The following is a 13,504-nucleotide window of genomic DNA, read 5'->3' on the forward strand; positions in this document are numbered from 1 at the left end:
GAACAATTATTCAATTTGACTGCTAAGACACAATGTCTAATTTAAAAAAATCTTAAGCAAGTTGCACTCACAGCTGAAGGCCTTATTGGCTAGAACTTCAAATTATTTGTTGGCTGAAGGCCCCAATAATAATAACTCAAAAAAACAAATGGCGGCTGAAGGCCTGGATAGCAAATTCTTAAGAACCAGTTAAACTTCTCCAAGAGATACCAAAATATTTAAAAAGAAGACAATCATCAAAATTTCACTATTAAGAGACAATATCTAATTAAAAATTCTTAAGAGCAATTGTATTCATAGCTGAAGGCCATATTGACAAGAAATTCAAATTGTGCTGTATTCACTTAACCGGGTGGCAACTCAAACTAGTGACAGTTTAAAGGCAGACCAAAGCTCTTGCCAATTCTACCTAACGTCTGATAACCAATACAATGATGGAATAACCCAGGCAAGGTGAAACTGGCGGACAGCACCGCGTATTCAGAGTCCGGTGTTTAGAACATCCAGAAGCAAAAGGAACCACTTTGACCAAAGTAGTCCATAAGAAACAAAATATTCGAACCACAATCAAGGAAGCTGTCGAGCTACATGCCTTACCAGACAGCAGCGGCAGGGGGAGGAAAGGTACACTGCCGCAAAAATACGCCAACCTCCGGGGCAGGTAACTGGGGCATTAAAGGCCGCTAGGCAAAAAAATACCGCTGGTTGAACTTCACAGATAATAACACAAGGAATTCAATTATTAATAATAAGAAATGGAGGATGGCTAATTAATTTCGCCAATTCCAAACAGTCCACTCACTGCTCTTTGTCCCAGCGACCGTGCGAGCAGCGACGTGTGAACAAACGCCGTGATCTCAAAATACTTGAGGTTTCACTACTCGGTTAATGTGCACTCAACTCAAACGTCCTGCGTCCAGTGGACAACGAGGTTGTGGCCCTCGCAACTACAGCCCTTCGATCCAGCAGTGCCTGTGTGCCGCCGGCGGTCCTGGCATGTCCTAGCACTGCTGTACCTCAGTGCTGCTCCATCCCAACCGAAATGTGAAGAAATCGAAAAAGAAATGATTCTCGGAAGGACAGAATCAGCATACAGAAAAGTCAAAACAACATTCGGTGACATTAAAAGCAATGGTGGTTACACTAAAATTGCAATGCAAATTCCACTGTTAAATGCGGAGGAGAGAGCGAATAGGTGGAATGAATACATTGAAAGCCTCTATGAGGGGGAAAATTTCTCTGATGTGATACAAGAAACAACAGGAGTCGATTTAGAAGAGATAGGGGACCCAGTATTAGAATCAGAATTTAAGAGAGCTTTGGAGGACTGAAGATCAAATAAGGCAGAAGGGATAGATAACAGTTCATCAGAATTTCTAAAATCATTGTGGGAAGTGGAAACAAAACGACTATTCACTTTGGTGTGCAGAATGTATGAGTCTGGTGACATACCATCTGACTTTCAGAAAAGCATCAACAACACAATTCCAAAGACGGCAAGAGCTGACAAATGAGAGAATTGTAGCACAATAAGTTTAACAGCTCATGCATCCAAGTTGCTTACAAAAATAATATACAGAAGAATGGAAAAGAAAGTTGAGGAAGCGCTAGATAACAATCAGTTTGGCTTTAGGAAAAGTATAGGCACGAGAGAGGCAATTCTGATGTCGCAGTTAATAATGGAAGTAAGACTAAAGAAAAATCAAGACTCGTTCATAGGATTTGTTGACCTGAAAAAAGTATTCGACAATGTAAAATGGTGAAAGATGTTAGAAATTCTGAAAAAGTAGGGGTAAACTATAGGGAGAGACAGGTTATATACAATATGTACAACAGTCAAGACTGATAATAAGAGTGGACAACCAAGAATGAAGTGCTCGTATTAAAAAGGGTGTGAGACAAGGATGTAGCCTTTCACCCCTACTGTTCCATCTGTACATCGAGAAAGCAATGATGGAAATAAAAGAAAGGTTCAGGAGTGGAATTAAAATTCAAGGTGAAAGGATATCAATGATACTATTTGCTGATGACATTGCTATCCTGAGTGAAAGTGAAGAAGAATTACATGATCTGCCAAACGGAATGAACACTCTAATGAGTACGCAGAATGGATTGAGAGTAAATCGAAGGAAGACGGTAATGAGAAGTGGGATAAATGAGAACGGCGAGAAACTTAATGTCAGGATTGATAGTCACAAAGTAGATAAAGTTAGGCCGGCCACTGTGACCGAGCGGTTCTGGGCCTTTCAGTCCAGAACTGCACTGCTGCTGTGGTCACAGGTTCGAATCCTGCCTCAGGCATGGATGTGTATGATGTCCTTAGATTAGTTAGGTTTAGGTAGTTCTAAATCTAGGGGACTGATGACCTCAGATGTTAAGTCCCATAGTGCTTACAGCCATATTTTAGATGAAGTTAAGGAATTCTGCTACCTAGGCAGTAAAATGACCAGTGGTGGACGGAGCCAGGAGGACATCAAAAGCAGACTAGCTATGGGAAAAAAGGCATTCCTGGCCAAGAGAAGTCTACTAATATCAAATATCGGCCTTAATTTGAGGAAGAAATTTCTGAGAATGTACATTTTGAGTACAGCATTATATGGTAGTGAAACATGGACTGTGGGAATACCGGAACAGAAGAGGATAGAAGTATTTGTGATGTGGTGCTACAGACGAATGTTGAAAATTAGGTGGACTGATAGGGTAAGGAATAAGGAGGTTCTACGCAGAATTGGAGAGGAAATGAGTATGTGGAAAACACTGATAAGGAGAACGCACAGTATGATAGGGCATCTGTTAAGACATGAGGGGATGACTTCCATGGTACTAGAGGGAGCTGTAGAGGGCAAAAACTGTAAAGGAAGACAGAGATTGGAATACATCCAGCAAATAATTGAGGACGTAGGTTGCGAGTGCTACTCTGAGATGAAGAGGTTCGCACAGAAGAGGAATTCGTGGCAGGCCACATCAAACCAGTCAGAAGACTGACAATCGAAAAAGAAAATATCAAATTTATAAAGAGATACATAGTATAATCCTGATATTTACAACTTCTCTATGTTGTTACATTGAGAGACTTCATATGTGGCCAAGCAGTTGGTTTCTTTAGGAGAGAGTTTGAAACTGAGGAAGCAAGAGGTAGAATATGCTCTTAGCACTTTATCATGAGCCAAAAATTAGTTAAATATTCTAATCCTGTGATGCAGGATGTGACAGGTAAAAAAGATATTTTTCTAACTGAGAATATTTACTGGAAATGTAGCCACGCCATAGGGTTGTACAGATATTTACAAGCTGTAACGATACTTTTAGCGAAGTGAAAACGTGTATTTGGTCCTATTTCTTCTATCTCCGAAAATAACTCGTATAAATGGGTGGAATCTATATTTCATGTGACAAATTCGAGATGTATTGACAAAACAATATCGCTATCTCGGATATTTTTAAAGTGAGGAATCTATGTCAGGCATGGTCCCGATGTACACATCCCAGCTGCTTGTGCTCCCTCGCAGTGTGTCGCAGCAGGCAGCAGGAATGCACGGGGTGGTCAGAAGTTTCTCAGCTGGCCAGCTCTTCAGGTACACAATACACCCAGTAGATGGCACTGGACTAGAATGGAGGTATCTGGATGTGACCGGTCAGTTTTCTGTTTCGTCCTGAGACACCAAGGGGGGGGGGGGAGGGGGGGAGAGGGGGCAGGGCTGAGGGGAGGAGTGAGGAGATGAGGGAAGGAGAGGGGAGAGAGGCCATAGGAGGGGGCTGGGAATTACCTGAGAGGGACCTATGTGCCAGCTGAGGAAAGCCCATGACATAAATGTGGGGTGTTGGGTAATTAATTGATCAATTAATTAATTTGCATAATTAATTTCATATTAAAATTGTTCCAGAAACCGCTTTGTCCCACTACTAAGGTAATGTCCTGCTGTCTCGCCACTGGCACAAGCGGCGACATGGTGATATGCTCACTGTGTCACTGCTGCTGGCTGCAAGCACCTGTTGAGTAGAGGGGAGAATAACAAGCACTGTTGTTGTTGGCAGGCCCAGTACAACAGCGCTGATGTCACATGCCAATGTATCACCACTGATGAAGTGTCGTTGTGTGGCGAGGCACTCACTGTGTCACAGCTGCTGCCTGCAAGCACCTATTGAGTACAGGGGAGGGTAACAGGTACTGTTTTGTTGTCGGCAGGCCCAGTGCAGCAGAGCTGATGTCACGCGGTGGTGTCTCGCCGCTGGCGCAAGCGTCGCTGCGTGGCGACGCGCTCACCGTGTCACTGCTGCTGGCTGCGGGCGCAGACGCGGACAGGGCGGGCGGCGGCGCCGGCCGCACGCCGCTCATGCTGGCTGCTGCACAGGGGCACCTTGACGTCTGCACCATGCTGCTGGAGCGTGGCGCCAGCTGGGATACCAAGGACTGGTACGTCCTGCCAGCAACTGATGCGGCATCTTGCTTTCTGTCAACTTGTGCACCTGGAAAAACTATTACTTGTTTTATTGGTATCCCTGCTTTGAAGCTCAAGAACAGCATTGTTGTCAGTATTGTACTGTTTTGTTTCGATAGTGCATTGATTCAGCTGTGAAGCCATGGCTGATGTGAGCGAACACTGGTACACTGTCGAGGTACCATTAGTAGTGTCTTTATTGGTGCACGAGAGTTGTGAGAATGCATTGTCAAGGTCCCACCACAAGATGTTACCCTGCTTGTTTGGGTGAAATTTGCTTTCGTTACAGGAAATGCATTTCTGAAGAAGAGAAATTTGTTAACAGCGAGTATAGATTTAAGCGTCAGGAAGTCGTTTCTTAAAGTCTTTGTATGAAGTGTAGCCATGTATGGAAGTGGAACATGGACGATAAATAGTTTGGACAGGAAGAGAATAGAAGCTTTCTAAATGTGGTGCTACAGAAGAATGCTGAAGATCAGATGGGTAGATCACATAACTAATGAGGAGGTATTGAATAGAATTGGGGAGAAAAGGAGTTTGTGGCACAACTTGACTAGAAGAAGGGATCGGTTGGTAGGACATGTTCTGAGGCATCAAGGGATGACCAATTTAGTATTGGAGGGCAGTGTGAAGGGTAAAAATCGTAGAGAGAGAGACCAAGAGATGAATACACTAAGCAGATTCAGAAGGATGTAAGTTTACAGTAGGTACTGGGAGATGAAGAAGCTTGCACCGGATAGAGTAGCATGGAGAGCTGCATCAAACCAGTCTCACGACTGAAGACCACAACAACAACAACAGAAAGTGTCAAATACAGGATACTGAGTGGACATAAAAAACGCCAGAGGAAATGTGTGCCTGCGTCGCTCAATCAACAGAGCAATCTCCAATGAAACGTATTCGATATAGACCAGCTGAACTTCGATATCCACCCTCAAGAATGTCTGACCACATTAATAAAGATCTGAAAATGAAAGGATTTAGAAAGCTACTTGTAAATGAATTATCTGACATGGAGTAGCAAGTTGCAGTCTCTCATTCCTTTGTTGGCACTATTCCCAAATGCTGTGCCTTATTCAAGAGTGTTATATTCTGATGAATGTGCACTGTATCAGAGCTCATACAGCGGTAATGTGGTTTTGTGATCTTGTGTTATGATATGAGCTTGGATGTCATAGAAATACATCTTCAGACCTTATCTTTTGAAGGGTACACGAATGGTAATTCTTATCTGGACATGTACCAAACGTCGTCATTACATGAAGGCAAGGAATCATAGATCCTGTGTGGTTACAGCAGTACACAGCTCCGACACTTTGTTTTTTAGGTGTGCGAGTTCCCTAATGAACAATTCTGAGGCCACTGGACTGGGTTTGTATGAGAAACATCTCCAACCTCATTGAATTGGCCATCACAAAGCCTGAACCTTACCACGAAAGTCAACTCATTTTGGAGAATAATCAAGTCCCATGTGGTTCAATATCCGTACAAGACTAACGAAGAAATGGAGAACCCTATCGGGGCATAACTCCTGAGATTCTCCATAGTATGTCAAGGAGGGCTGGGACACGCATAGATTTCTATGTGAGGGAAGTTCCTGCACATATATTTTCATTGGATGTGCAGCTTTTTATATATAATTACACTAAAATATTATTTTCATCTAGAGTACTGGGATGTCCCAGTCACAGTGTACATTCCTGTGTCAGAGTTATCATAGCTATTTTTAATTCGTTACTGACGGTACCCCCAAATAATACCACTTTAGCTTAACTTCTTTATCTGTCCTCTGATGTGTACCCAGTAAAACAATAGCGGAAGCAGCTGTCGGGCACAAATGTCGAAAGTGGTGAGGTGTGGGCCAGATAAGAATACAGCGACCGGCAACTTCCCAAGAGTCAAGGACTGTGACCTCATTGTAGGTGACTGGAGTGGTTAAGAGACGATTAGTAGGGGTCGGTTGTTCGTCATAGTCGTCTGGTTACATCGTGGTGCAGGTATTGTTGTAAGCTGGCTATTTGTATGTTGGCAGCGCTACAGATTGTGTTAATATCGCTGACAGAGCTCTGCGCCCTCGGCAAGAGATTCTGTGGTTGGATGGACTAGCTGTTAGCGAATGGATAGGGAACTGCATGGACATGATATTCTTAGTGAAGACTCTGTGTTGGTAGGACATGCGCTGTAAAGTGAGAGGAAATGTATGACGATGAATGTCGGTGATAATATTTGGGTAGTGGAATTACAGACCACCATATAATTTTGGAACTGTATGTCATATGAATAAGGTAAAATTTTCTAAATACATTGTTTGCTCTTCAACAAAATCTTTCTTTTGCTAACCGACTACCTCATAGTAGTCAGAGTCTATAGAAGTTGGAATCTTTTTATTTAGCTGGCTGTTGTTGCTACTTGCTGTAATTGCTGTAGTTCGAGTTACGAAGCCCGGCCAACAATGCCATACGATCATTTCATTTTTTTTCCTGTGAGGTAAGTGACTTATGAAAAAGAATGGGGTTTCCACTATCGGGATTCGTGACAAAAATGAGTTTAGGCAGTTAAGAGAGCTGGAGGTAGTTGCATATTTCTTTAATTTCATATTTTTTGGATTTTTATTATTGTTAGGATTTCTTGCAATTCAGGGCCATTCTTTTGTGTTAATTATTGGAAGTCATGTTGTCAACGTATAGCAGTCAGATTGCTTTGGGCTTGTATATTGTGGGTAATAAATGAATAAGTTAAGTTTGGGTTGTCTTTGTCAGACCCATGTCAGACATTTCCAAGCATGCGAGTGCAGGCACTATCATCTTACAAGAGGTTTCCCCCGATGAGAAGAATGAACATGATGATCTAAAATGATTTGAAAGACCTTCCCTTACCTGCAGTCTGAGATCTGTACGTTTACCCGTGATGACAGCATAAAGCTCCTGACATTATTCTCCTGAAGAATTGTCTTGGTTGGTCGACGACAGTTGCAACAGCTCTGTCTTCGGTTCTCAAATTTTTTTTTGGCTCTTGACAAAGGATCGACACTGGGCGAAGCGGTTCTCGAAAAATTTCCTCCGTTTGTAAAGAGCCTGTTTAATAACTACGCTTTATCTGATCTGGAGATGGAAACGAAGTCACACTACTCTAATCATTCTCCACTGATCTTTCTCTATGTTTAATGCAGCGCACTAATTTTTTCGAGACTCATATATATTTTTTTCCTCTCCAAATACTTCCTTACTTCCTTCAGTGTGATCGCGAGAATCGCTGGCCATGTTCCTTTAACGAAGCCTACCATGTAAATCATCTAACTTCCGTCCACCAATTAATGGTCTGAAAAGGCCAGCACACATTTCATTATCCCTGGCAGCTGGTATATGTTGGCTTCTTCTACCTACCCCTTTACAGCGGTAGGAAAAGGCTGCTCTTATCTCTCACAGTACACTAGCCATCCACTCACATGTTTGGAAAATGTTGGGCTGCCGTCCTCTGAACAGATAAATGGCCAAGACGACATTCAAGTGTTTATTAGGTAAAAATATCCGATGTCAGGCGATAGTCTGGTGCCTACAATAGCCGTTAGCCTTCCCGATCAATGGTTCAAATGGCTCTAAGCACTATGGGACTTAACATCTGAGGTCATCAGTCCCCTAGACTACTACTTAAACCTAACTTAACCTAAAGACATCACACACACCCATGCCCGAGGCACGACTCGAGCCTGCGACCGTAGCAGCAGCTTGGTTCCGGACTGAAGCGCCTAGAACCGCTTCCGATCAATGTAACATCCAGTAGATTAAGAGAAGAAGACTATGAAAAGTTTCAGCTGACAGATCACTTGACCTATATCCTGCTCGACGAGTAAGTCACCGTCCTAGAGAGAAAGAGATGAATTGAAGTGTAGACTTTTACTACAAATTCTGCTCTCCCCGTATAACTCCTGTGACAGTGTGGCGGAGATCAACCATTCATAATCATCTACTGACTTGCGTGATTTGTATTTAATAATTTCTGCCAATGAAACTCGATATACTGGCCTGGAACGAATATAAATTACAATAACCATTACACAGCAACACCACTAGCTTTAAGCGGTAAAGAATAACTACACATTCTGGGAAAAACAACGTAGGAAAAGACTTGCCATACACCCATCAACCACAACTCCTCAGAACAAAGAGAAAAAAGAACACAGCAAATCAAAGAAACTAACTTCAAAAGCAGGAAAAAAATACAAAGTGTTGTCACGCTAAATACGACAAACAACATCTAAAGCATTCAACAGAACATGCAAAAAACTGAAAAGGTACGATCGCAGCAAGCACAACACTAAAATTATTAGTAAAAGATAGAAACGTTAATGCTTAATACTGTACCAGAGCCTTCAGTTAACATTCATCGCTACAATAATGCGTTTTCCTTTTTTAAAGACCATGTCAATATTTCTTTCATTTTATTTGCCCAAAGTAATGACAATTTCAGTATATGTGTTGACTAGGTATCCATAGCTTTATCGTCACTTCTGGCCAGTTTCCTTGAGGATTAATTTCCTCTATCATAAAGTGAGTACTTAACTACTGAAACATGATACCTTCAGCACTTTAGCCGTGTGTATGGATAATAGCTTTTAACCTCCCCACAAAATAAAATAAATATTATGGATAATTATTATGGTTTAGTGTAACCTCAAAACAAAATTCTTTCTCATTTCTAACCTCCTTACAAAATTCTTTTCACATTTAACCTCCACACAAAATTCTTTCTGATGTAATCTAAGCTCAAAATTCATTCACATTTAGCGTAACATCAAAACAGAAAAATTCCTAAACCTCTCAACAGTAAAAATTATAATTATGTCGTTCACATTCAGTGTAACGTCCCAATAAAAAAATAAATTCAGTAACCTGGTAATAAAACAATGTAACTAACCTCTCAATTAAATTGTCACTCACTTAAGACTTTTCAATAATTCACTGTGAATTTAACCTGGTAAATTTTGGACGACAGCAGTGCTGCGTCATGGCCCTGAAAGATCATTCTGAATAAAAAAGGAAAAATTCTTACCTCAATGAAGTCGCCGGATATATCTGCCTTACAATAAATTTTTCTGGCACAGCTCTGTGCAATGCTGGCCGACCCATCTGTCATTTATGAAAGGAAGCAACTGATTTTTCTATTGCAATAATCGGGATGATCATGGATGGGAGAAATTAGTAAATTCTTTGAATTGAAATGAATGGTTGTTAAAAGATACTTTTTATGAGGAAGATTATTATTACGAGAGTTTTGAAACATTTATATGCGACTTGAGATAACATTACTACATATGCGCGAGGCTGCTTTTTACCTTATACGATAATACTCAGGCACCGACATCGCTGCACCGCGACTGGGCCAGCCAACACGATACACCAGACCAGACCAGAGCAGACTCCAGACTAGCAACAACTTACTGCTACAGCTACACAGTTCCTGCTGAAGTCATCACTGCTCTCTGGTCAGAGACCTTGCATATCGCAGGCAGCGCATGAGCAATACATCGAAATTACATCCGCTCGGACCTCTTACATAGCCCTCCACTGGGGGGGCAAAAATTTGGCAGCGATGGTGAGTCAAAAAAAAAAAATGGCTCTGAGCACTATGGGACTCAACTGCTGTGGTCATCAGTCCCCTAGAACGTAGAACTACTTAAACCTAACTAACCTAAGGACATCACACACATCCATGCCCGAGGCAGGATTCGAACCTGCGACCGTAGCAGTCGCACGGTTCCGGACTGCGCGTCTAGAACCGCGAGACCACCGCGGCCGGCGATGGTGAAGTCAATTGGACTTGCCATGAGCAACAAAATTTTCTAAAATCTACTTAATTAACTAAGATTACAGTCACAGAGTATATATATATAAGTGCAGAACATGAAATGAAATAGAGTGCACATGCACTGAGTACAGAACATATCAAGCAATGACAAAATGTACACGCAATGAGTACAAAACACATTAACAAATGACATAAAGTGCACATGCACTGTATATATTTTTTACCATTTTACAAGAACTAGGATACGTAATGAGTACAAAACATATTAATAAATGACATAAAGTGCACACGCACTGTATATATCTCTACCATTTTACAAGAACTATGAAAGGAAAGGGAAGGATTGCATCATGGTTGTAGCACAGTAGGTTGCACGTAGCTGCACTGAAAGTCCATATCTTTCTACAGAAGCACAACACCAAGTGAGACAATCTGAAGTTCTCTTCCCTGAAGTATTAATCAGTGTAGCCAAGACACTGAAATGTTGTATTAATATTTAATGTTATCATTTTGGTAGTATATTAGGTACACCAAACAGTGGGACCATAATAACATCTCCATCGTTCAAGGTGGTGGACAGCATGATGTGTCAACACCACATTCTTGTAAGGTACACCAACGTAGAATTAGTGCAAAAACCAAATATAGTGCTCCATGATCATGAGGATGGACAGGACAAACGGATATTGCAGTAATTTCTGGTAATTAGGTCAGGAGGTGAAGGACATTAAGTCTTATGCTTATCATCATAGAGAATTACACTAGTCTATCAACCGATTTGAGTAATTGTTGGCACTCATTGCCTAGTTACTAAACATTTCTGTACTATGTATGGAGTATTACAGAACATTATTCATAAGTCATCTGATTACACTAAATATTGGCACTCATTGGCCAGTTGCAAACCATTTTTATGCATTATTCAGAAGTGATCATTCAAAGCAAGAGTTAATTAATGGCATACCATTTACATAATTCATCTAGTTATAGTAATCATTGGCACTCATTGGCCAGTTACTAAACATATTTATGCATTGTTCAGAAGTCATGATTCAAAACAGGAGTTAACGAGTGTAGCATCAAGCTACTGGTATTCATATATAATAGCATGTAAGTGACATAAGGCAAATTTAAACTATAAGAAACAGTGGCATTCATTGGCCAGCTACAAAGCATTCATATAGTTTTATAAAACATTATTCAGTATTATTCAGAAGTCATCATTCAAAATGAGAGTTAATTATTGGCATAGCATTTATAGAGTATAACAAAAATATTATTTACAGAAATTATTGGCATAGCATTTATGCATTATTACAAAACATCATTCAGTATTACTCAGAACTCATCATTCAAGTGACATAGGACATATTTAAAATGTAACACACTGTAACTATTACTCAAGGTCTGTGGTCCAATAATACATAGATATAATAGATTCAATACATCTGACAAATCTGCATTATATTTAGTACTATAAATATCTCTTAAACTAGTAGCATTATTTGGAACTGGTAATACCTTTTTTTGTGCTAGCAATGCATTGCGTTGGGATCGATAATTAATTGCTGGGGCATGAAAATATTTGCTTTTGACTTATTGCTGCAAATAAGGATTAGTAACGTCACTCGTCATGAGTCAGCTGTAGCAAGGTTATGAAACAAGCAGAGTATATGTTATCACATTTATGAATGACACACACAAATGGGTAAAAAAATGCAAGTACTAGAACAGGTTTAATAACTAACTGCTTATAGCACATTAATTTCACGAATAGCTTCTCCTGGAAAAAATACAAAATGGATTATTAAGCTGAAAGAAGAAACGCATATTATGCTGAAAAGTAGTGAACTTCGAATTAACAGGTAATGAAACGTGTACTCAATATGTATGTATTCTAGCTGTCCTTTCCAAAACATTCAGTCATTATACCATGCGATATAAGACATACTGTCAAAACGAACTGCAACAAATACTTAATAACTACATAGCATCTCTTAACTAACAGTAAATATAAAAACTTCATCATTATCCTCATCTGCAAAGAAAAACTTCATTATTCATATTACCATAACTTCATTACTATCATCACCCGCAAAGAAAAACTTCATTATTTATATTAGCATATTTTTCATATAACTATTCATCATCATTCATTATCATCTGCAAAAAGACACTTCATTATTCATTATTCATATTACCATTTACTTCATACAACTATTCATAGTATATAGTTTCTTATTTCTAGCATATTTAATCACTAAAACTAAGATGTGTAGTTGTGTCTGACAGTTTGCATCAATCGCCTCGTATTCTGAAAGAAAAATAATTAGACTGCTATCATACGATGTGTATAGTATATTCTTGTTAATGCTTGTTAATTCTGATCCATTTACTCTTCATCACAAGGTATTCCTTTTTCTTTCGTTCAATCCGAAGGTCAAATTCCCATTTCATAGTAATCCACTGTGGTTTGTTTAAGTTATTTCTTTTACACATTATTGCTTTCTGAAAATGATGAATAAGGATTAATATCTTGCATTTAAATCATATACCCATTAAATAAAAACTGGTTTCTAGTGATATAATTAAGCATACAGCATAGCATGACAGAAAACGTATTATGTCAAAAACATAGAGAGTGTTCAGGTGCAAAAATGTACACACAGTCTCATAATGTAGTAGCAAAAAAAATGTAAAATAGTCACGATGTTGAGATATCATAAGGCAAAATGTCAAAGTCAACTGGTGTTTGTTATATCTTAAAGATTTCGTAGTGCATTCAAACAAAACTGGAAAACAATCATACATACACGAAAAATGGAAAATGTGCACGGTCTGATATATAACGACAAGAAAAGCGACCTGCTAACCTTATCTTGCTGGGCACTTGCCAAGAAAAAATACGATAATCATCAGTAAGTAGTCACATAGATAAAATTGCATAAGTGGTCATAAAATATGTAAGTTTATCTGGAAAAATGTGCACGGTCTGATGTGTAATGACAAGAAAAGCGATCTCTAACCTTACCTTGCCGGGCACTTGCCAAGAAAAAATATGATAATCATCAGTAATTGTTCATATAAATATAATTGCATTAGTGGTCATATAAAAATCAGAAAATGGCATTACAGTGTGATAAATCATAAAGTATGTTCATTCAATAAAGGGTTTAATATTGGAGACATGGTGATTGCCTTTACTTTTTCTGGTTCTCAAAGTTTCGACGTGTACTACATTGGGGTGGGGAATGCTGCGA

The 13,504-nt window shown here is 39.7% G+C and overlaps 1 protein-coding gene across 1 annotated transcript in view; it reads left to right on the plus strand.

The window, feature by feature from the left end:
• The window catches only part of LOC126474756 (fibronectin type 3 and ankyrin repeat domains protein 1-like), a 165,248-nt gene that overhangs the window by 81,427 nt on the left and 70,317 nt on the right, over positions 1-13,504 (plus strand). Inside the window, exon 5 of the mRNA XM_050102233.1 lies at positions 4,187-4,414. Within this exon, the coding sequence (XP_049958190.1) occupies positions 4,187-4,414 (228 nt within the window). The remainder of the gene's footprint in view (positions 1-4,186; positions 4,415-13,504) is intronic.

The sequence above is a fragment of the Schistocerca serialis genome, chromosome 4 (genome assembly GCF_023864345.2).
Source record: "Schistocerca serialis cubense isolate TAMUIC-IGC-003099 chromosome 4, iqSchSeri2.2, whole genome shotgun sequence".
Lineage (NCBI taxonomy): Eukaryota > Metazoa > Arthropoda > Insecta > Orthoptera > Acrididae > Schistocerca > Schistocerca serialis.